The 20118-nt window shown below is 63.5% G+C and overlaps 3 protein-coding genes across 3 annotated transcripts in view; 2 read left to right on the top strand and 1 right to left on the bottom strand.

The window, feature by feature from the left end:
• Positions 1-15: 15 nt before the first annotated feature.
• On the top strand, positions 16-4421 carry CHLRE_01g019900v5 (uncharacterized protein). The gene is made up of 6 exons (XM_043058453.1): positions 16-281; positions 457-2040; positions 2236-2452; positions 2765-2935; positions 3177-3324; positions 3591-4421. Exons 1-6 carry the CDS (start codon positions 124-126, stop codon positions 3710-3712), a joined length of 2400 nt encoding a protein of 799 aa, XP_042928367.1. The 5' UTR covers positions 16-123; the 3' UTR covers positions 3713-4421.
• A 54-nt stretch (positions 4422-4475) lies between these two features.
• On the top strand, positions 4476-12311 carry CHLRE_01g019850v5 (uncharacterized protein). Its single transcript, XM_043058452.1, has 15 exons — positions 4476-4820; positions 4925-4985; positions 5087-5209; positions 5499-5716; positions 6249-6517; positions 7042-7237; positions 7505-7678; positions 7878-8153; positions 8419-8510; positions 8763-8852; positions 9256-9439; positions 9777-9950; positions 10187-10312; positions 10607-10717; positions 11174-12311. Exons 1-15 carry the CDS (start codon positions 4581-4583, stop codon positions 11573-11575), a joined length of 2736 nt encoding a protein of 911 aa, XP_042928366.1. The 5' UTR covers positions 4476-4580; the 3' UTR covers positions 11576-12311.
• A 4962-nt stretch (positions 12312-17273) lies between these two features.
• Positions 17274-20118, bottom strand: part of CHLRE_01g019750v5 (uncharacterized protein) — a 7862-nt gene continuing 5017 nt past the window's right edge. Inside the window, exons 14-18 of the mRNA XM_043058451.1 lie at positions 19685-19812; positions 19204-19317; positions 18648-18983; positions 18270-18317; positions 17274-17874 (exon numbers count right to left, since the gene is read on the bottom strand). Of these exons, the coding sequence (XP_042928365.1) occupies positions 17776-17874; positions 18270-18317; positions 18648-18983; positions 19204-19317; positions 19685-19812 (725 nt within the window). The 3' untranslated portion in view covers positions 17274-17775. The remainder of the gene's footprint in view (positions 17875-18269; positions 18318-18647; positions 18984-19203; positions 19318-19684; positions 19813-20118) is intronic.

The raw sequence follows: 20118 nt of genomic DNA, 5'->3' as shown, positions 1-20118 counted from the left end.
AATTACTGCTTATATGTAATGACGCAGGTGCCTCACCACTAAATAGCGTGTGACCCCTCACCGCGTGCCCTCACCGGCACAATGCCGTTCGCAAACTGACCTCCTCAACGCTGGTAAACAACCATGGGTGCTCTTGTGACGCCAGAGTATGTGAATCAATTAGCAAATGCCTTACAAGCCAGCGGCGCGGAGAAAGCGCTTGCATTTGCTTTGGCTGCTTGCTCTCTCCCAGAAGGATATACATCAATAGCTAAAGAGGATGGCTCGGTAGAGTTTGTCGGGTAAGGATTGCTTTGTGCCGAAAGACATGCGCGTCCTTCGATGCTCGCGGCAGCACACACTGCGCTTGCTGAAGCTGTTAAATGCGGGCCCAATCTTGACATGCCCAAATACAATGTCGTAGCGATGCTACGCAAGCTCATAAGGCCCCCACTTGCTGTCCCTTTCCCTCGCTAGTCCGGATGGCCCCGGCCCCGACCACCCGTTGCTCGCGAATGCAGTAGCAGCGCTTGAACGCCTTCGCGCCGACGCGGCTGGGCCAGGCCCGGGCAAGTACTTGGGTCCGTTTGAGGACTTCGACTCGCCCGGCACGGAGTTCTTCTACGTGGACGTGGGCAGCGGCGAGCGACTGGCGGAGGCTGAGGTGCCGCCCCCCGGCATCATCCCCCAGCTGGCTGAGCAGCTGCAGCAGGTGCTGCTGACGGGCGCAGCGCCCAGCGAAGCAGGTTCGGACTCAGGTCCGACGCTGGAGGCGGAGGCGGAGGCGGAGGCGGAGGCGGAGGCGGAGGCGGAGGCGGAGGCGGAGGCGGAGGCGGAGGCGGAGGCGGAGGCGGAGGCGGAGGCGGAGGCGGAGGCGGAGGCGGAGGCGGAGGCGCAGGCGGAGGCGGAGGCGGAGGCGGAGGCGCAGGCGCAGGCGGAGGCGGAGGCGGAGGCGGGGATGGACGCCACACGCGCAGGCCAGGATGCAAGCGAGGGGGTGGCGGCGGGCCTTGGCTCGGAAGCCGTGTCACGGGCGGCATCGCAGCGGTCTGCCGGCGCGGGTGCAGGGCCAGGAGGTGTGCCTGAGCCGCCCGCATCGGCGGGGCCGGCGTCTCGCTCCGTCTCACAGCGTAGCGGCTCGGGTCTGGCGCCGGGCGACGAGCCTTCAGGGGAAGTGCGAGTCGCGGCCTCAGCAGCGGGCTCGCAGGCGGCCTCCCGGTCTGCATCAGCGCGTGCGCCAAGCGAGGTCGCTCCAGCCTCAGGGGGCCCAGCATCAGCCGTGGGCTCGGCGGCTGTGTCGCGAGCTGCCTCGCAGCAGCGCTCCGACGCGGGAGCTGCAGCCGGTCCCGCCTCCCGCAGCACCTCCCAGCGCAGCGCCGGCGCTGCCGCCGCCGCTGCCGATACGGCATCCCAGCCCGCGTCCCGACCCGCGTCGCAGCCCGCGTCGCAACCGGCGTCGCAAGCCGCATCACAGGCCGCATCGCGCAATGCCTCTATACGGGAGCCGCACTTGAATGGCAGCACCGGGTTGCGCAGCCAGCAGTCGCAGGGTGCCGGCTCCACCGCCGGCTCCGCCTCTGAAGCCGGCGGCGGTGCCACCACCGCGGCCGCCACCGCCGCTGCCAGTGAGCCGGGCGACTCACCCGCCGCCGGCTATCCTACGACGGAGGCGGCGCCGCCGCCACAGATGCCGCCGGTTGGTCGAACGGTTTCGTACGCGGGCATCAAGGTGTCTATGTTCGCGGCCGCCGCCGGCGAGGACGGCGGCGGCACAAGCGCGCGCGGCGGGCGGCTGACGACCGACAACAGCCGACAGCTGAGCACGGTCCTCAGCACCAGGAGCGCTGGCCTCGGCGCGGGCCCCAGTCGCGCGCTCAGCACGGCGGTCAGCAGCAAGAGCCTGGGTCTGGGCGCCGACCCTAGCCGCGGGGCGTTGAGTCGGGCCATGAGCTCCAAGAGCGTGGGCAACACCGCGGAGCAGCAGGCGGCGCTGGTCGGGGGCGTCGGCATGAAGCCGCCCGTGCCGCCGCCGGGTGGCAAGCTGACGTTCTTTGGCTGGTGGTGAGCCGAGGGTCGAAGCGTGGGGGGCAGAAAGCGGGTGTTGTTTGCGCCATGCCCGACAGTACAGTACAACACGAGATGCAAGGACGCAGCGCACGCAAGCCTGAGTAGCCGCCGCAGTCAAAGGTTGGGCGCATCACACCCCCACCCAAGTTATGGTCCCCCACCCTTCGCTGCGACTGCCCCTCCTCACAGGTTCGAGGACGTGGAGTCCACCGACCTGACCTTCCGAGTGGACTCGAAGAGCCAGGCCGGCGGCGGGCTGGCGGCGCGACACTGCCGCCTGGTGTTCGACTTCAACAGCCAGAGCTACACCTTCACCATGAAGGACCCCGTCAGCCCCGCACCGCCCGGCACCGCCGCGCCCAACCACGTGCCCGAGCTCACCGTTCGCGCCATCCAGCCCGACCAGGTGGGTGGGTGGGTGGGTGAGGTGGGATAGGGGTTGTAGATACCAGCCCAAACTGAACCGAACCCAATGCATTATGGGGGAAGCAGCGGGTGTAAGGCGTGTGGCTATGTATTGCTACATGGTGCAGATGTGCCCGGGGGCGTGTGTCGTGGGCGAAAGTTTCCAGGGAGAAGGGAGGTGGGGCGATGGACTGATGGGCGCAAAGCACTTGGGACCACGTATGACGGTCGCTGTACAAACCGGCTCTGGGCTCACGAATGAGCCAGCTGCTTTACTCGCGCTCACCTTACCGCCCACCTTGCAACCCCGCAGGTGCTGCTGCCAGAGAGCGGGCGGCAGGCGGCGGTGTGGGACCTGCACCTGGGCTCGCGGCTGCGGGTGCTGGGGCGCGTGGTCACCCTCAAGAACGCCGAGCTGGCCACCATTGAGTGGCACGACCGGTACTGCCGCAAGATGGCGGCCATACGAGACGCCATCGCGCAGGTGAGATGCAGCCTCAGCAGGCCCCAGGGTCTGGGGTGGGTGTGGGCTAGGCTGTTGCTGGGCGGCCCTGAGGAGGCTGCAGCATCCGGGAGCACAACATGACACTGCGGCAAGGCCGCCTCGCTCGCTCGTGCATACGCATGGTTCCATGCTCCTCGATTACGCATGCACGCACGAGTTGGTTGCGCACGGTCTTTGCAGTTACTCACCTGCCCTTGTGCCATCCTGTCACACAACACAGGAGATCCAGAAGTACCGGCCGCGCGCGCTGCGGCCGGGGCTGCTGAAGGACCGCGGCGCGCCCCAGCTGGGCGGTCAGCGGCTGCGGCACCTGGCGGGGCAGGTGCGCGAGCTCATCAACGACCTGCGCCAGTACCGCCCGTCACGAGGTGAGGGGAGGGGCAGCGTTGTGTGTGCGTATGTGGAAGGGAAACAGAACGAGTGCGCGCCCTTGCCTGTGTGTGCATTTGAGGGGCGGGGGCAGGTCAACACCAAGCCCAAAAGGAGATGTTACGGGTCGGTGCGTGGCTTGCTGGCACGAGCGGCGCCGGGGTTGAGAGCGTTATTGGCAGCAGCACACGCCGCATCACCCCATGCGCTCTTCGGGCCTTCCCTGCTGTAACAGCACCCCACCTGTCTCGCGCCTGCCCTGCAGCGGACAACTACCTGGAAAACATGCCCATCGTGTTCGTGGATGCACCACCCGCCGACGCCGCCACCAACAAGCTCGTGGCGCTGCTGTACGGACTGCGCAGCACGCAAGACGGAGACGAGTAGAGCGGAGGAGGGGAGCGGAGTTTTCTTTTGGGGGGGGTGCAGCTGTGAGAGCGGCGCGTGTGCATGTGGGCGGCGCGGGGTGCGGGATGTACGGGATGTACGTAAAGGAGTGTTGGGGCTTGTCGCAGCGGGGCGGCAGCCGGAGGATGATGGACGCAGGGGTGGGGTTGCGTATGGGGCGTCAGGGGTGCAGGAGGCGACGCATGCGAATGCATACTTAAGGTGGTAGGGATGGCAGGCGTGTTATGAAGGGGCGGCAGCTTGGGCGGCAGATGTGATGGCGCGGTGGCAATGACCAAGGTGGTGATGCGGGCGGCGTATTCATCGTTTTGTTTTGGCTTCCAGTCTCTGTGGCTCACAAACTGAAGTATCGTAATGCTCAAGTCAGGTTTGGGTTGTGCGGCATTGTTTGTACCGGTTCTTGCGGGCTCTTGCAGCTCAGAGGTCGGAAGGACACGGCCGGTGGGCTGCGTCAAGCAATGTGTCACGCACGGTATGGGTGCGATAGACCTTCGGCCTCAAACGGCGAGATGTGATGTGAGCTCAGGCACTCAGACCACTTTGTAGGTAACTCAGCTGCGTGCTGTGTGGGTACTGTGGCTATTGGCAGGAGGCGGGTTGGCAGGTTGGCAGGAGGCGGGGTCAGGTCGGTTGACGTGGAGGACTGCCCAATGCCAGCCCATGCATGCAACACTCCCAAATTTCCAGCCCCAGCGTTCGTATTTACCTCACTTCCTGTTAGATATCTTGCTGCTTGCGCATACCGCCACAATCGCTGGTTTTGACAAGGCATCCGCTCGCTTTGCAAACAGTTAGGGCCACGTCGTTGGTCAGCGCACATCTGCACTGACCGCGGCTGTATAGCACCATGTACAGACGCGGCAGTGCCCGGCTGGTGAACCAGCTGCTGAACCAGCAGGCGCACGCTGGCCAGGCCGAAGTCCTTCTCACGGAGCGGCTCTTGTCGGGCTACCTGGCCGGCCCCTCAAGCGGGTCCCATATCTCAGATGTAGCTCTCAGTCTAGCGCGGTGCTTTACAAAGCAAGCGGCCACGAGGAAGGGCTTGCTCGCGAGCCACTCGGTCTTCCGCAGCGGGGCGCTGAAGCAGGTGGGGTGGGTTGTCTGTTATTCTTCTTATAGATCTAGTGCGTTTTGCGGCGTACTGAGTTGGCCAAGTCGCGGTGCAAAACGGCCTCGCGCGATACCACACAGGATGAGGGCTTCTTCGCGCTGCTGTTCCGGCGTGCCATGGGCAGCAATGCTCCCCGGAAAGGTAAGAGTGTGGCTCCGACACGTTCTGCGACGTGGGGTGTGAAGGTATTACGTTGCGGATGACCACGACGCGCACGCTCCATGTCCACACGCCTGCAACAGGCTTCGAGAACTTTGCCCCCAAGTCGGGGGGCGGCGGCAAGCAGGCGCCTAAGCCATCGAAGGCGGAGCCCAGCAACGGGGGAGGCGGCGGCAACCAGAATCGCAACGAGGGCGGGGGTTCGGGTGAGTGCATGGTCTGGGGGCCAGGCCCTGTCCCTTCCCCTCCCTTCATCAGGGCCCGGTGCTGTAGGTGGCCTGCAGCCGGCCTCAGCGTGGTTGTGCTTGCGCGGTAGTGGAAGTTGCGCAGTGGGCGGGCTATGCGGCTGCTGCTGTGGCAATGCAAGATATGCCTTCCTACCCATCCCACCGCTCACGTGCCCCGCGCCCGCGCACCTGCCCCGCATCCATTACACCACCCGACCACACCTACCCTACCCAACTCCCTCACCGCGCCCCTCCCCCCAATACACAGAGGGCCCCGACTACCAGAACGCGACCGGCATGCTGCTCAACCTGCTGGGGCTGCTGGCACTGGGCGCATTCATGTACGGCCGCGGCGGCGGCGACGGCCGCGGCGGCAGCGGCAACGGCGGCCGCACTGCGGAAATCAGCTTCCAGGAATTCCGCAACCGGCTGCTGGCGCAGGGGCTGGTGGCGCGGCTGGAGGTGGCCAACGGCAACTTGGTCAAGGTGCGCGGGTGTCGGGGTGTGGGGTTGGGGATGGATAGGTGGGGAGGGGGGAGGGAGGGGGAAGGGGGGAAGCACGGAAGGCAGAGTGGGGAGGTAGGTGGGAGGCGGCGTGGCGAGACGGGTTGGCGGGAAGGGGGATGGTAAATACCAGCCGACACTAAACCCAAACCGAGCCAGGGGGAGGGAGGAATGTTGAGTCGGGGATAGCAGACCTGGGGGAAGTGAGTGGTGTGTGTGTACACAAGTCAATGGGTCCGTGGGATTGGAATGTTAGGGTGGCTACGGGTGCGGCGCCAGCCAGCCAGGATGCTGGGCAGGACTCGCGCAGTGGGTACGTGAATGAGCAGGTCAGGGCGGCCTCTGGCCACGGGTTTAGAGAAGCCACCACAGGGAGGCACCACAGAAAGGACCTCTGAACCGTAGCAGGTGCCCTGACCTTCTCCCAAGTATTGCTGCCGGCAACCTGTAGGGGCAACCCCCTCTCTTCCACGCACGCGCACACCGACCCGATCCCGCACACACGCCCCCACAGGTGTATGTCAAGTCGGACGCGGGCGACGGCGACGTGGTGCCGGCCGCAGCCGCCGGCGGCCCCGCCGCCGGCCAGCACGAGGAGGTGTTCCAGACCGACGCCACACGCGTGGGATCTGGATCTGGTGCGGGCGGCGCGGGCTCTGGATCCGGATCCGGCGGCGTGCTGCGCTACTATTTCCACATCGGCTCTGTGGACAGCTTTGAGCGCAAGCTGGACGAGGCGCAGCGCGAGCTGGGCATCCCGCCGCAGGCCATGCTGTCCGTCAAGTGAGTGGGTCGTGTGCAGGGGCGGGGGCGGGGGTGTAGCCGTTCATGTGGAGAACGGCGTGGTTAGGTCACAAGCATGAAGTGCTGACGTCGAGTGGGAACAGCGGGGCAGGATTGAGGGGTGGGGTTGGAGCATGGCGGGGCCAGGGGCTGGCGGTTGGGGCGGGAGACGGCGGACGCGGCTGAACGATGGGGGGGGGCTGCGATAAGCGCGGCCAGTGGGCGGGCGGGTGGGCGTGGGCCGAAGCATGCTGGCAGGCTCGGCGCAATCGTGACACCCTAGCGCTGCAATACACACACGCGCGCAGACACACACACACACACACACACACACATAGGGGGGGTTCCAGGCTTTTTGCGGGTAAGTATGACTACCGGGGTCGACGCGGCTACAAGACGCTCGGTATCGGTAGGTATCCGTAAGTAACTCCGTCGCGCCGTCTGGGCGGGCTTCGTTTTGTTGTTTTCTTTTCAACACACACACACACACATACGCACACGCATACACACACATACGCGCGCAGGTACGTGGACGAGGTGTCTCTGATCGGCGTGGCGCTGGAGGTGCTGCCCACGCTGCTGCTGCTGGGCGCCACCTACTGGCTCATCAGCCGCCAGATGCGGCAGATGACGGGCATGGGCGGGCTGGGCGGCCGCGGCGGACTGGGCGGCCGCAGCGGGCGCGGAGGGCAGGGCGGCGCCGGCGGCTTCTTCAACATGGTGAGAGCAGAACGCCAGAACGTTTTGGCGGGAAGGAGGAGAGGGCGGGGCCGGTTCAAGTAATCGAGATGGAGCGGAGGGGGGGGCGAGGGAAGGGGCCGCGGGACGCGTGAAGCGCAGGCATGGGTGGCGCGAGTAGGAGTGGTCATGGAGGTGGCTTAGACAGGTGCGGAGGACGTGGAGGAGTGCCGCGCGTGCATGCCTTGCCGCGACCTGCGGTGCCGAACACAACTTACAAACAAGCGCCGCACCACCCCCCGCCGCCAGGGCAAGGCCAACGTGGGCTTCATGGAGAAGGGTAAGGGCGCGGAGAAGATCATGTTCAAGGACGTGGCGGGCTGCGATGAGGCCAAGGTTGAGATTATGGAGTTTGTGGACTTCCTGAAGAACCCCAACAAGTACAAGGACCTGGGCGCCAAGATCCCCAAGGGCGCGCTGCTGGTGAGAGCGGCCGAAGCGCTGTGGCGGCATCTTGGGATGTGTGCAGTGGGCAGCACGATAGCATGTGCCGGTGCCGTATTTCTTTACTACCAACGTGTTGCCTGGTAACACCAGGCTTGGATGGACACGAGGTTCCACGCTCCCGGCCTCTGGCTCTGCCCCAGTTCCTCTCCCTCCGCTCGCGCGCCCGCCTTCACAGGTGGGCCCGCCCGGCACCGGCAAGACGCTGCTGGCCAAGGCCACGGCCGGCGAGGCGGGCGTGCCCTTCCTGTCCATCTCCGGCTCCGACTTCATGGAGATGTTCGTGGGCGTGGGCCCGGCGCGCGTGCGCGACCTGTTCGCGCAGGCGCGCACGCAGAACCCCTCCATCATCTTCATCGATGAGATCGACGCCATTGGCCGCGCGCGCGGCCGCGGCGGCGCCATGGGCGGGCACGACGAGCGCGAGAACACGCTCAACCAGCTGCTGGTGGAGGTGAGTGTGCCGCGGGGGGGGGGGGTGGGAGGAGGCCGCGAGAGCCCCGAGCGGATGCCAAAAGCAGTTACTGAAATGGGGCGCCATTGGGGCTTAAAGGTTCCGGGCATTGGCGAGGATTTACGAGGAAGGGTGGGAGGCATTGGCGAGGAGTTGCGAGGAAGGGTGGGAGGCATTGGCACGGAGCCCTGGGCGCTGCTGTGAATGCACCGCAGTCCCAACTGCTGACGTGTGTGTGTGCTCGGGACACACGCCCCGCCTGCAGATGGACGGCTTCGCCACCACCAGCGGCGTGGTGGTGCTGGGCGGCACCAACCGCCCCGACATCCTGGACAAGGCGCTGCTGCGACCCGGCCGGTGAGGGCGGGGTGGGGGTACTTGTTGTCTTTGATTATTCTTGTGATACAGGAGGTACAAGGAGCAGTGGGTGGTGTTGTGGTGTGTCTCATTAGAGTGGGATGGGAACGGGGCAGCGGGTGTGGTGTGAGCGACGAGAAGGGAGGGGAGGGGAACGGAGCAGGGGATTTGCGTGCAGTGTGTGCGTGTGCGCTAATATGTCACATGGTGATGTCTTTCTCGGTCCTGCCTTGTCCCGCCGCGCGCTCGCAGCTTTGACCGCATGATCACGGTGGACACGCCCGACATCAAGGGCCGCGAGCAGATCTTCCGGGTGCACCTCAACAAGCTCAAGCTGGCCAAGTGAGTCTTGACGCAAGACTTATATTGTCTTGGCATGTCTATGGAGCCAAAGTGGTCTGGCGAGCGTCTGACGAGCGCCGTCGAGAAGGTCAAGGGGGGGGGGCTGTTTGCGTTGGGTGGTACATGTGAGACAGGAGGGCAGTCCGTGCAGATGGGTGGGAGGGGACAGCCGGAAAAGATAGATGAGGCCGTACGGACCGTTGCAGGGAGAGATTGAGTGTGCTGTCCGGACCAGAGAAGAGGGAGGGAGGGGTCAACAACCGGCAAGAACGGCCGACGAGGCGATGAGCCGCCCTCATGGCCACCCAACCTTTCCTCTCTCACCCTCCTCCTCTCCTCACACCATTATCACCACCACCACCACCGCCGCCACCTCCCCGCTCTCGCCACCACCACACCACAGGGAAGTGGACTACTACGCGGAGCGGCTGGCCGCCCTGACGCCCGGCATGTCGGGCGCCGACATCGCCAACGTGTGCAACGAGGCGGCCCTGCACGCGGCGCGCAAGAACCAGGACACCGTGGACCTGCCCAACTTCGAGGCAGCCATTGACCGCGTGATCGGCGGCCTGGAGAAGAAGAACAAGGTGGGTGGGGCGCTGGGGTGCGGAGGGAGGAGAGGAGAGGGGAGGAGGGTGGAGGAGAGGGGCAGGTGGGGGCGGGGGTGGGGTTTCTGGGGGCGGTCGCTGGCAGCACGCGCTGTGTGGTGCCAGCGGTCTTGCGCTGCTCCTCTTAGCAGCCACGGCCTGTGCTTGGCCCGGCCGGGTGCAGGTCACGTGCGTGTACGGTGGTTTCCGGCCCGCAGAGCCCTCACCCCTGACATGTCCCCCCTGGCAGTTTGGGATGGTACCGTATCTACAAACCCGCCCGCCCTTCCCCTCCCCCTGCTCCTCACTCCCCCACTTTTCCTCCTGCCGCCCACAGGTCATCTCCAGCGAGGAGCGCCGCACGGTGGCCTACCACGAGTCGGGGCACGCGGTGGTGTCCTGGTTCCTGCAGTACGCCGAGCCGCTGCTCAAGGTGTCCATCGTGCCGCGCGGCACCGCCACGCTGGGCTTCGCGCAGTACCTGCCCAACGAGTCCGTGCTGCTCACCAAGGCAAGACACGGGGGCGGGCGGGAACCGGGAGGGATGGGGGTTTTGAGAGGAGGGGCGGTGGAAGCTACGAGGGAGGGCCTCCCTCCCTCCGTTCATCATACCCTCACCCGACTCCATATACTCCATACCCCGTTCCACCCCGCCCCGCTGCAAACGCACAGCCGTCTGCTGACTCGTCATGCCTAGCACCCCACCCTCTGGCACACCCGCGCTCCCCCCACTCCCAACCCCCACAGGAGCAGCTGTTGGACCGCGTGTGCGCCACACTGGGCGGCCGCGCCGCAGAGCAGGTGATGCTGGGCAAGATCAGCACCGGCGCCGTCAACGACCTGGAGCGCATCACGCAGATGGCCTACTCCCAGGTGCGCGCGCGTGTGTGCGGGCGCGCGTGTGATACTGAGTGCTGTGCTGTGGGTGGTAGGGCGGGCTGGGGGCGCGCTTTCCCAGTAGTCCCAGTAAGCAACGCACGGGGATGCAGGAGGGAGCATTGAAAGGGCGGGCAGCGGGGTACTTGCTCGACCATTGGCCAACACCCTCCGTCCCTGTAATCTCGCTGTTGCTCTAGCCCCCACTGTGCCTGGCTACAACTTGACCATTTCTATGAATGCAAGGCCCCCCTCCCATGTGTGTGTCTTTCCCAACACTCCCACCCGCAGGTGGCTGTGTACGGCATGAATGAGAAGGTGGGGCTGGTGTCCTTCCGCATGGACCGGGACGCCTTCGACAAGCCCTACTCCGACACCACCGCGCAGCTCATTGATGAGGAGGTGAGGCGGCGGACCCGGGGGCGAGGGGGCGGAGGGGTAGGGGGGTTGAGTAGAACCACACCCCAAGGCGAGGACAAAGTGCACTGGACTGCACCGTGGGGCGTTGGGGCGCATGAGGACGGCATGAGTGAAGTGGGCGGCAAGGGAAGGCGCCCTGTGCGCCCGATGAACATGTGTTGGTGTCTTCCGATCCAGCCGTCCCGGCATCCTTTCCGGCGCCATATGCGCCGCCGCACATGCCCCCAACACACACCTCACGCCCTCCGTGACGCGTACTCCACGCATTCCACGCATCCCCCCACCTGTGCTCCCTGCGCCATACCAACGTCGCCGGTCCATAGCGAGCCGTGCCTGCAACTCCACCCCACAACGCGCCCGCTGTGCTACTGTTCCTGGCTACGCCTTCACTTCTTAATATTCATGCATGCAACCCCACCCCACCCCACCCCTCACCAGGTCCGCTCCTTCATCGACGAGGCCTACCGGCGCACGCTGGGGCTGGTGGAGCAGCACCGCGGCCTGATCGAGGCCATGACGCAGGAGCTGCTGCACAAGGAGGTGCTCAACCTGGATGACGTGGAGCGGCTGCTGGGCAAGAGGCCCTTCGTCTCCGCAGAGCTGCGCAACATCGACCGCTTCAGGCACGGCTCCGGCGCGGCGGCGGCGCTGGCGGCGGCGGCGGACGCGGAGGGGGTCAAGGCGGAGGAGCAGGGTGGGGCGGGAGAGGAGGAGGGCGGCAGTGGTGGTGGTGGTGGTAGTGGTGGTGGGGAGGGGGAGGGGAAGGAGGGCAAGGAGGGCGAGGGCAAGGAGGGGAAGAAGGGCGGCGCGCGCCGGCCCGGCCTGATTGTGGCCACGTAAGCGCGTACCGGTGCAGTGGACACTGTACGTAGAAGCTGATGTGGACATGCGGTACAGCTTTCCGTATTGGGGGTGGGGTGGTGTGTGTGGGGGGCGGGATATGCCCGAGCCTATCGAAGTAGGGGAGGGGGCTAGATGCGGCCTACATGGCTGCCAAGCTTATCGGCTGGTCAAGTGCCTGCAAGGCGTGTGGACTTTAAAAGCATAAAGTGCTGCTTGAGCTTACTTTGCGCAGATTTGCCGCTGGTTGAGCGGTGTTGTTCGGCTGACTCGGCGGCGCCAGCATAAATGGGGGGTGTGACGGACTCGGGCGGCTGCAGTGCTGGGGGGTTACTGGCCCCTGGTAGCCCCTGATAGCTAGTGATGAACTCGTAAAGATGTGTAGGCTCCGTGGGCAGAGCTCCGTGGGCAGAGCTCCAATGCCCGCACGGCTCTGTGCAAATCTGGTCTGCATGTAGAACTTCACATGTGTGAGTTTCTGTTGTGGGCAAGGGAGGTCTGGGAGGAACCCTTTCTGTTGTGGGCAAGCGAAAAGGGTTGTGCTATGGACCTCTATGATGCGCGTGTCCAGTCTCCACTTTGCATACGTTTCAGCCATGCACACACGCACGCGCACATGTAGCCAAAATGCATCCAGCCACTGCGGTTTGACCGCTCCATGTAACAGTACGGCCGTAAGTCGCAAGCCCTTCGCCGACACCATTGTGTCCCTGAGCCTTCCTTTTGAGCTTTTGCAGCCCCTGGCACCCTGACCCCGTCCACCGCCTCTGTACAATGTCCAGCACTTTCTGGTGTAACGTGCCGCCGCCGCCACCCTGGCCTCGTGCCAGCCGCGCCACCTCTGCTCCTTAGACTCATGCATTCCGCGCCGTGCTCCTCCTACGCGTCTGGTCCCGGGTCCATCCCCATCCTCCGCCACCACTTGCGCCTACACCTACACAGCCCGCCGGGCGCCGTCCCGCGCTCCTGCGTTCCGCAACCCTGCCCCCGCCTTCGCCGAGTGGTGCTGTTCTGAGATTCCGGGATCCTATCCATGGAAAACCCCTCGACCCAGACCAACCCGCGCTCAACTCTCTGCCGCGTGACGAATAGATAATGTGCATCGGCAGCCTTGTTAGACGTGAACACATGCGCATCAGCGCTTTAGAGCCCAGCTGTGTCAGTGCGCATGTGTTGAATGTGGAGACATGTCCAGACATGTCCACGCCCGGACGCGCAACTTAGCCCTCCCACGCTTTGTTTGTGCTTATTACGCCATAACGTGCACATACGAGCCTCGTACTGCTGCGTTTGACCCCTAGTTCTGCTTGTGGGGCGCTTCCCGAAATCCGCCAGGATGGGCTCCCGAAACCCGACGGACCCCCAGGGACGAGGACCGACCCCCCAACTTTGGCAGCCCAGAACTTCCTCACCAGACACCCCCTTACAAAACTAAAAGTACGTGCATAATGCTCTCCTAAAGCTCTGTAATATTGAGCATGGGGTAAGAACCTGAGCTTTCTACCCCCCCCTGTCCCATACCTGGCCCCGCCAAACCCCCAACTGCCGCCGCCACATCCCCCGCTGCCGCAGCCGAATCCGCATCTGCCCAAGCCAGCTGACCTACTTGGCTGGGCCCTAATGCTTTGCCTGTCCACGCTGTATGCTCCAGCTTTGTACAGCTGGAAAATGTGCTGAGCCCCATGTAGCGCAAGGGATGTGACGATGGGCACCGGCGACATGAATAGCACCCTTGCAAGCCCATCCAGCGGGACTGTCCACCATGCCAACGCCGTGCCGAGGCACCGACATGCCCTGTCGCCGCCACGCCACCTTGCCCACGCCACTCCACGGTATATGATATCCCAGATGCACCTCACCCACATCCCACGCAAGCACCGCAAACGGCTAGCCGGGCGCGGGCGCGGGACCCCGGGGAAAGAGACATTTAAGAAGGCGGATGTTACAGAGGGGACAGGCCCAGCACCCGAAGACGCCGAGCCATCACATGCTATCAGGGCCCAACTTGACTCCACCAACCCCGACTTTGCTGCAAACCCTCCCGCGGACAAGTCCGTGTGACTCCGCGCACAGTGAGTCCTAGCCAAGCCTCAACCCGCCAGAGCCCCACCGCTGTGCCTCAACGCCACAAGCCTAGGCACAGAAGTGCCGGGAAACGTCTAGGCCGCAGGACACACGCACAGCGCACGCACAAACCAGGGCGCAAGCGTCCACGCACTAGAATGGTCGCCCACACGTGCGTCCTGCCCACACACAAAGCCACCAACCAATCACAACCTCTCATGGCGAGGGAGGCAGGGAATCAGCGTCATACGGCAAGCGCAAAACCATGCCGTCACCAACAGCCCGAGAGATGAAAGGATGCGCAGACGGCACAGTGTCCCAACCCTTTGGCCTGATACCCACAGTCACAAACGTCTGGAGACGACCCCAGAAGTCAGCTACGACGGCAAGTCCAATTTAGCACCCGGGCCGACGGCAGCTTCGCTCGCGCCGCCAGCTTCGCTCGCGCCGCCAGCCCGGACCTATGGGGCCCGAACTGCAGACTCCTAATCTCTCGAGCCGCCCCCCATACGGACTTTCTCTCTCCGATTCGAAACTGCGTGCTTCGGCACAATCCCCGTGCTATGCTCAGATGACCTGCTTGTTTAAGGCACAATCCCAGTGCTATGCTCAGACGACCTGGTTGACTAATTGCGCCACTACTTCGTGTAATGTGCACAAGCAGCCGCAACCTGCCGCAACCACTATTGATGTACACATGCATACATCACATACATGAACCTCACTGCAGGGTAACCAATGTTGTATGAATGCATAGCATGGTGCGGTTTCGCGTAATGCCAGTACTAACAGTAGATATGGGCATGTTTGTTTTATAGCCCCGATACCATGGAACGCTGCAGATGATGGCTGTTCCTGTTTGTATTTTAGATTGAGATGCAAGAGGGGCTCAGAGTTACGGTGCCTGCTAGTGCTACACGACATGTGTGCACGGCTTCTACGCTGGCACTCTGCTCCGCGTGCATGCGTCCCACGCAGGCACCGTAACCCTGAGCCCCTCTTGCATCTCAATCTAAAATACAAACAGGAACAGCCATCATCCGCAGCGTTCCATGGTATTGGGGCTATAAAACAAACATGCCCATATCTACTACTCGACGGTGCTAGCCCACGCCCAGCAACCCAGCTACCCCATCCATCCGAGCACCCTCCCTGGGTCAACGCCTCAACGGTCAAACTTCTCGCAGTACTGCCCGCCCGCGTACGCCCGAAGCGCCCGGTCCCCGCAGTACCCTGGCACGCAGTCGTGGATGCGCTCGCGGCCTGCAACGGGGTGCTCGGCGTCATCCTGCAGGTCAAGGCCTCTTCGGCAAAGGCTGTTGGTTGTGCCCTGCTGGTTGTTGCTGTGGCGCACTTCATGGTGCGTTACGTGCTGATACCAGTCCACGACGGTGGGTGCCGGCGCCACGCGGCCCCGCTGGACCGGGATCAGCACGTAGCGCACCACGAAGAGCGCCACAGCAACAACCAGCAGGACCCAACCAACAGCCTTTGCTGAAGAGGCGTTGACCTGCAGGATGGCGCCGTGCACCCCGTTGCAGGCCGCGAGCGCATCCACGACTGTGAAAAGGGGGGAGGCAGCCGCTAAGCCTGCTTCTCGTGCGCTGGACCGGTGAAGCCGCAGAACGACAGCGCCAGATGCAGGAACTGTGCGAAATCCTCTGCGCGTATGAATGCGAAATAGACATTCTTTGCTCAGCAGACACTGGACACAAGAACTGAGCACTCGACAGCCTCGGCCTTGAGGAACATATCCCCGGAACTCACCCTTGCTGAGCCACCCGTTGTCTGTCTTGTTTGCCGCGACCTCGGCGCGAACCTGCGCCAGCTCGGCCCGGAACTGCGCCATCTGGGCCTGGAGCGCAGGGATCTGCGCCCACGCGGGTACCACTCTGGTCTTTTGCTGTGTCCAAACTTTGACAGCCTGGTAGACCCAACAGGTATCATCTGACAAGACCGCCAGCATACCCACGGCTTCGTATCGTTGTGTAGTATACGGTTACTATGGTGCGGAGCTGAGCAGATGAAACCTGAAAGGCCGTACGGCTGCAGCCGTGCATGGGGTGTGCAATGGGACACGCAAATATTTTCGTCGTGAAAACTACAAGCGTGATAGCGTGACGGATAGCGTACGCACAGTGTATGCAGGATACGCAATCGCCACTGTAAAAGGAGTAGGCATCAGAAAGTTATGTGCACAATTGTCCGGGGGGGTGCGTGCTCCAAGCCAAACCCGCACGCTCGGAGGGCTTTGGGAGTCGCCCGAGGCAAATCCTACCGCAATATTTAGACGCCGCCTTTTTGTAGGTACATAACTTACATCATTAGTGGACATTAGCGCTCGGCAGAGGACAAAACATGTTGGTCAGGGCTCAAGTCGCGAAATTGACCAGAGCCCATATCTCGCATAGGCGGTATTTTGGGCCTGTATCTAGTGCCGTCTACTAAGGTTCACCTATATATGTCATCCGGACAGCGTAGGGCGAATTCCAGTAAGTCCTGGCGAGCGCGACATTTAGCATTTCGACTTCGGCTCCCGCTCGAGTTTATGCCCGGAAATCATTCAGGGACCTTATTATATGTCACATGATAACATTTCGGCAGTCTAGGGCATTGGACACACGCAGTCCCTAGGGACTTGCCGGAGTGGTACCCGCGTGTCTGCGCCACCTGAGCCTGGAGCGCAGAGAACTGGGCCTGGAGCGCAGCGACCTGCGCCACCTGGGCCTGGAGCGCAGCGACCTGCGCCTCCAGCGACTGCGGCGGTGGCTGCCGCACTGCGGCCATTTTAGCAGTCGCAATAGATAAAGAGGATCTGTCACTGTACTCTGAGGTGAGTTGAGGGCTTTGAGTAGCGAGGTATCGTCAGCAGAACAGTTATAGAAGCGTCCGAATACTGCGCGGTAGGCGCACGCGTCCGGGTCTATATTGGGGACTGGGTCCCGCGTCCCATGTGACAAATGCACTGAGCCCCACAATAATGTTTCAAAGTAATTTATACAACCATTACATCTATCATAAAATTGCCCTGAGTAAGTTTGCGTCGTCGCGCAGCCGCTGCAACTAGCCTAGTTGTAAAAGAATTCGATACTAAATCAGGCAATTGATAATCGCTATGGTGGCCGCGATGGCATATCGCAGGCGCGAAGGCAACGGGCGAAGGGCGAGGGGCACGGGCGAAGTGCGTTGCGGGGGAGGGACGCGGAGGCCGGGGGAGGGCGTTGCGGGGGCGGGGGCAAGGTGCAAGGAGGTTAGGTGCGACGGACTCGGGCGGATGTAGTGCTGGGGGTTACTGGCCCCTGGTAGCCCCTGATAGCTAGTGATGAACTCGTAAAGATGTGTAGGCTCCGTGGGCAGAGCTCCGTGGGCAGAGCTCCACTGCCCGCACGGCTCTGTGCGAATCTGGTCTGCACTGCATGTAGAAATCCACGTGTGTGTTTCTGTTGTGGGCAAGGGAGGAACTCTTTCTGTTGTGGGCAAGGGAAAAGGGTTGTGCTATGGACCTCTATGATGCGGGTGTCCAGTCTCCACTTTGCATACGTTTCAGCCATGCACACACACACGCGCGCATGTAGCCAAAAATGCATCCAGCCACTGGGGTTTGACCGCTCCATGTAACAGTACGGCCGTAAGTCGCAAGCCCGTCGCCGACACCATTGTGTCCCTGAGTCCAGCACCGCCACCGCCACCCTGGCCTCATGCCAGCCGCGCCACCTCTGCTCCTTCGACTCATGCATCCCGCGCCGTGCTCCTCCTACGCGTCTGGTCCCGGGCCCATCCCCATCCTCCGCCACCACTCGCGCCTACGCCTACACAGTCCGCCGGGCGCCGTCCCGCGCTCCTGCGTTCCGCAACCCTGCCCCCCCCTTCGCCTCCACCGCCACCAGCGCAGCAACGCAGAGCTGCCCGTGTGGGGACTCCCCCACAACGCAATCACCTCTACCGCCTGTTGTCCCAGTCGTGTGTCTCAGGCCCCCCTGTCACTGTCAGGTACTGTACGTCATGGGATTCATGTGATTCTGGTGTATGTGTGTGTTGTGTGTGTGTACGTCACGTGTCTGTGTTCTTCAAATGTGTGAGACCTCAGGAGGTGTAGACGGCCCTGGTAGCACACCCCTGGTCAGGTGTGACAGGTCTCATGTGTAGCCAGTCAGAAGCTTGACGACGCAGGTGGTTGTGTGCACCTCGGGGCCGTGCACGTGCCGGCCGCTGAGGGGCATCAGGTACAGAGGCGCCTGGGGCGGCAAGGTGGGGGGGAGGGGTTGTAGATGTGCGATGGGACAGTGGTAAGGCAGGTTGGTAAAGTCCCGTAGGGTGCAGCTGATTCCCAGAACCCAGCAGATGGCAAACAATTTGCAACGGCAGGGCAGGAGTACGCGGCCGGTCGAGCGCCGGAGTAGATACCGGTACCAGCCCAAACTAAACCGATGGTGATGGGGTGGCGGCGATGTGTACCGTTGTGTAGTTTTCGCAACTGAGGGGCTTGGCCCGGAGTGACGAGATGCCGGGTCAGCGTTGGGCGATACCCGAGCCACACAAGACCACGCCAGCATCACGATCATGTCCGTGCCAGCACTCCTGCCAGCCCAGCCCTGTCCGCCCACTGCTCGCCCCACCCGAACACACGCACCTTGGCCTCGCCTGCCGCCAGTCCCTGCTGCACCTGGTACTCCAGCGCCTACAGCAGGCAGGCGGGGGGCGGGAGGCGGAGGAGAGGAGGTGAGGCAGGCGCAGAAAGAGAGAGAGCAGCAGTGCGGGTCAACAGTGCGTTGCAGTAACAACATCAGCAGGCCCGGCAACCTGTGTCGCGTGTTACTGCCTGGGAAAGCAGGGGCCAGATGGGAGGGCAGACGCCACAACCAACTACTACGCACGCACACACTCACGCGCGCCCTCGTCCACTCTCCAAAACCTCCACCCCCACGTATCCGCACCCCTACCCGCACCCGCACCGGCACCGCATCCCCACCCTGCCACACCCGCACCCAGCTTCCACCGCCGCACGCACCATGTCCGTGTCTATGCGCTCCACATACTCGCTCAGCCGGCTCGCCAGCGTCGCCGCCGTCACCTCCTTGGCAGCCACCGCCGGCAGCAGCCCGAACTCATCCCGCACCAGCAGCCCGCCGCCACCCGGATCCTCGGTCCGCCGCCGCTTCGCCGCCGGCCCCGCCTCCCCATCCCCTGCGCCCCCGCCTGCGGCGGCGCCAGCCATGCGCTCCAGGACTGAGTAGATGGCGTTGGCGACGTCGGGAATGTACTTGGACAGCGTCTTCTTGCGCTGCTTCTGCTCCCGCGCGGCGATGGCGCGCATGATCTTGGACTTGAGCTGCAGGCAGCAGGCCTGTGGGGCGTGGTGTGGTGTGTGGGGAAGTGGTGTGGTGGGTTAGGGTTCGTCTTTTGGATTCGGCACGGCAAGCGCAGCCGCGTGCACAGGGTTGTGCGACAGTGCAATGCAGCTTGAACACCCGCTCGCCCACTTGGGTTCACTCGATTGCTTTGAGTTCTGCAATGAACCACCCACCCGCCCACCCACCCGCACGGGGACCCACGCACGCGCGCACCTGTATTGCGGCCTTGACCGCGCCCACCATCTCCACGACGTCGTCGCCGATGTACTCCTTGCCCGCGCCCTTGAAGGGGATCTTGGTGCTCACAATGGACACGAACACACCCACCTGCAGGTTGGGGGGGGTGGGGTGGGGTGGGGTGGGGGGGTTTACATTCATGATTAGTTAAGGAAGTGGTAGACGGTAGACCATCTTGCGGAACATGATGGGGGGTAGGGGTTGTAAATGTGGAGCGCGGAGGGGCGTGTGCGTACGTGTGTTTGTACCAACCAACGAAACCCCTCCGCCTCGCACCCCAACCCCGTTTTTGCAACCCCGCGCTGTAACCTGCTTTTCGCCTGCCTTCCCCCCCACCCGCCCTTCCCGCCCTGCCCCAGTCCCCGCGATGCTGAACTGGCGTGTCTTGTCATGCGCCTTCGTGACTCTTCTTACTGAAAATGCCGAAAGGAACCTCTCCCCCCTTCCACACACACACCTTGTCTGTGGCCTGGTTGATCTTGTAGGCGCTCCAGTTGATGCGGCGCAGGGCGGTCTTGGTGATGACGTCTGAGCCGCCCTCGAACAGCAGCGGGATGCGGTTGGCGTAGCGATGCACGTTGATTCCTGGCGGGCAGGGGGTGGTGGGTGTGGGGGTGTGTGGTGGTGGGGGTGGCGGTGGTGGCGGTGGTGGTGGTGGTGGCAGCAGGAGGGAGGCACGAGGGAACAGGAGGGAGACGGGCAGGAGGCAGGAAGGGGACGGAGGCCGTTGGGGTTGGCGGTGTGTGTGTTACTCTCCTGGCGTCCACATGTCAAATGCAGCCTGCTGCATGGGCGACGTGCGCCGTTGACTGCGCCACCATCGCGGTCGCTTCATTCCAAACCGGGGCCCCTGCGCCCAACTTGCACCCCCACCCCTGCTCCCGCGCCCTG

This window comes from Chlamydomonas reinhardtii, chromosome 1, assembly GCF_000002595.2.
Source record: "Chlamydomonas reinhardtii strain CC-503 cw92 mt+ chromosome 1, whole genome shotgun sequence".
Classification (NCBI taxonomy): domain Eukaryota; kingdom Viridiplantae; phylum Chlorophyta; class Chlorophyceae; order Chlamydomonadales; family Chlamydomonadaceae; genus Chlamydomonas; species Chlamydomonas reinhardtii.
Note: the sequence above shows the minus strand (reverse complement) of the source record. Positions and strands in the feature narration are given on the sequence as shown.

What these genes read in the sequence shown, in the direction of transcription:
- CHLRE_01g019900v5 (XM_043058453.1), top strand. Translation starts at nt 124, where the DNA reads ATGGGTGCTCTTGTGACGCCAGAGTATGTGAATCAATTAGCAAATGCC. An exon ending in CTGACGTTCTTTGGCTGGTG is followed by an intron (nt 2,041 to 2,235) that starts GTGAGCCGAGGG and finishes CCCTCCTCACAG; the next exon opens with GTTCGAGGACGTGGAGTCCA. An exon ending in TACGAGACGCCATCGCGCAG is followed by an intron (nt 2,936 to 3,176) that starts GTGAGATGCAGC and finishes CACACAACACAG; the next exon opens with GAGATCCAGAAGTACCGGCC.
- CHLRE_01g019850v5 (XM_043058452.1), top strand. Translation starts at nt 4,581, where the DNA reads ATGTACAGACGCGGCAGTGCCCGGCTGGTGAACCAGCTGCTGAACCAG. An exon ending in AGTCCGTGCTGCTCACCAAG is followed by an intron (nt 9,951 to 10,186) that starts GCAAGACACGGG and finishes CAACCCCCACAG; the next exon opens with GAGCAGCTGTTGGACCGCGT. An exon ending in CGCAGATGGCCTACTCCCAG is followed by an intron (nt 10,313 to 10,606) that starts GTGCGCGCGCGT and finishes TCCCACCCGCAG; the next exon opens with GTGGCTGTGTACGGCATGAA.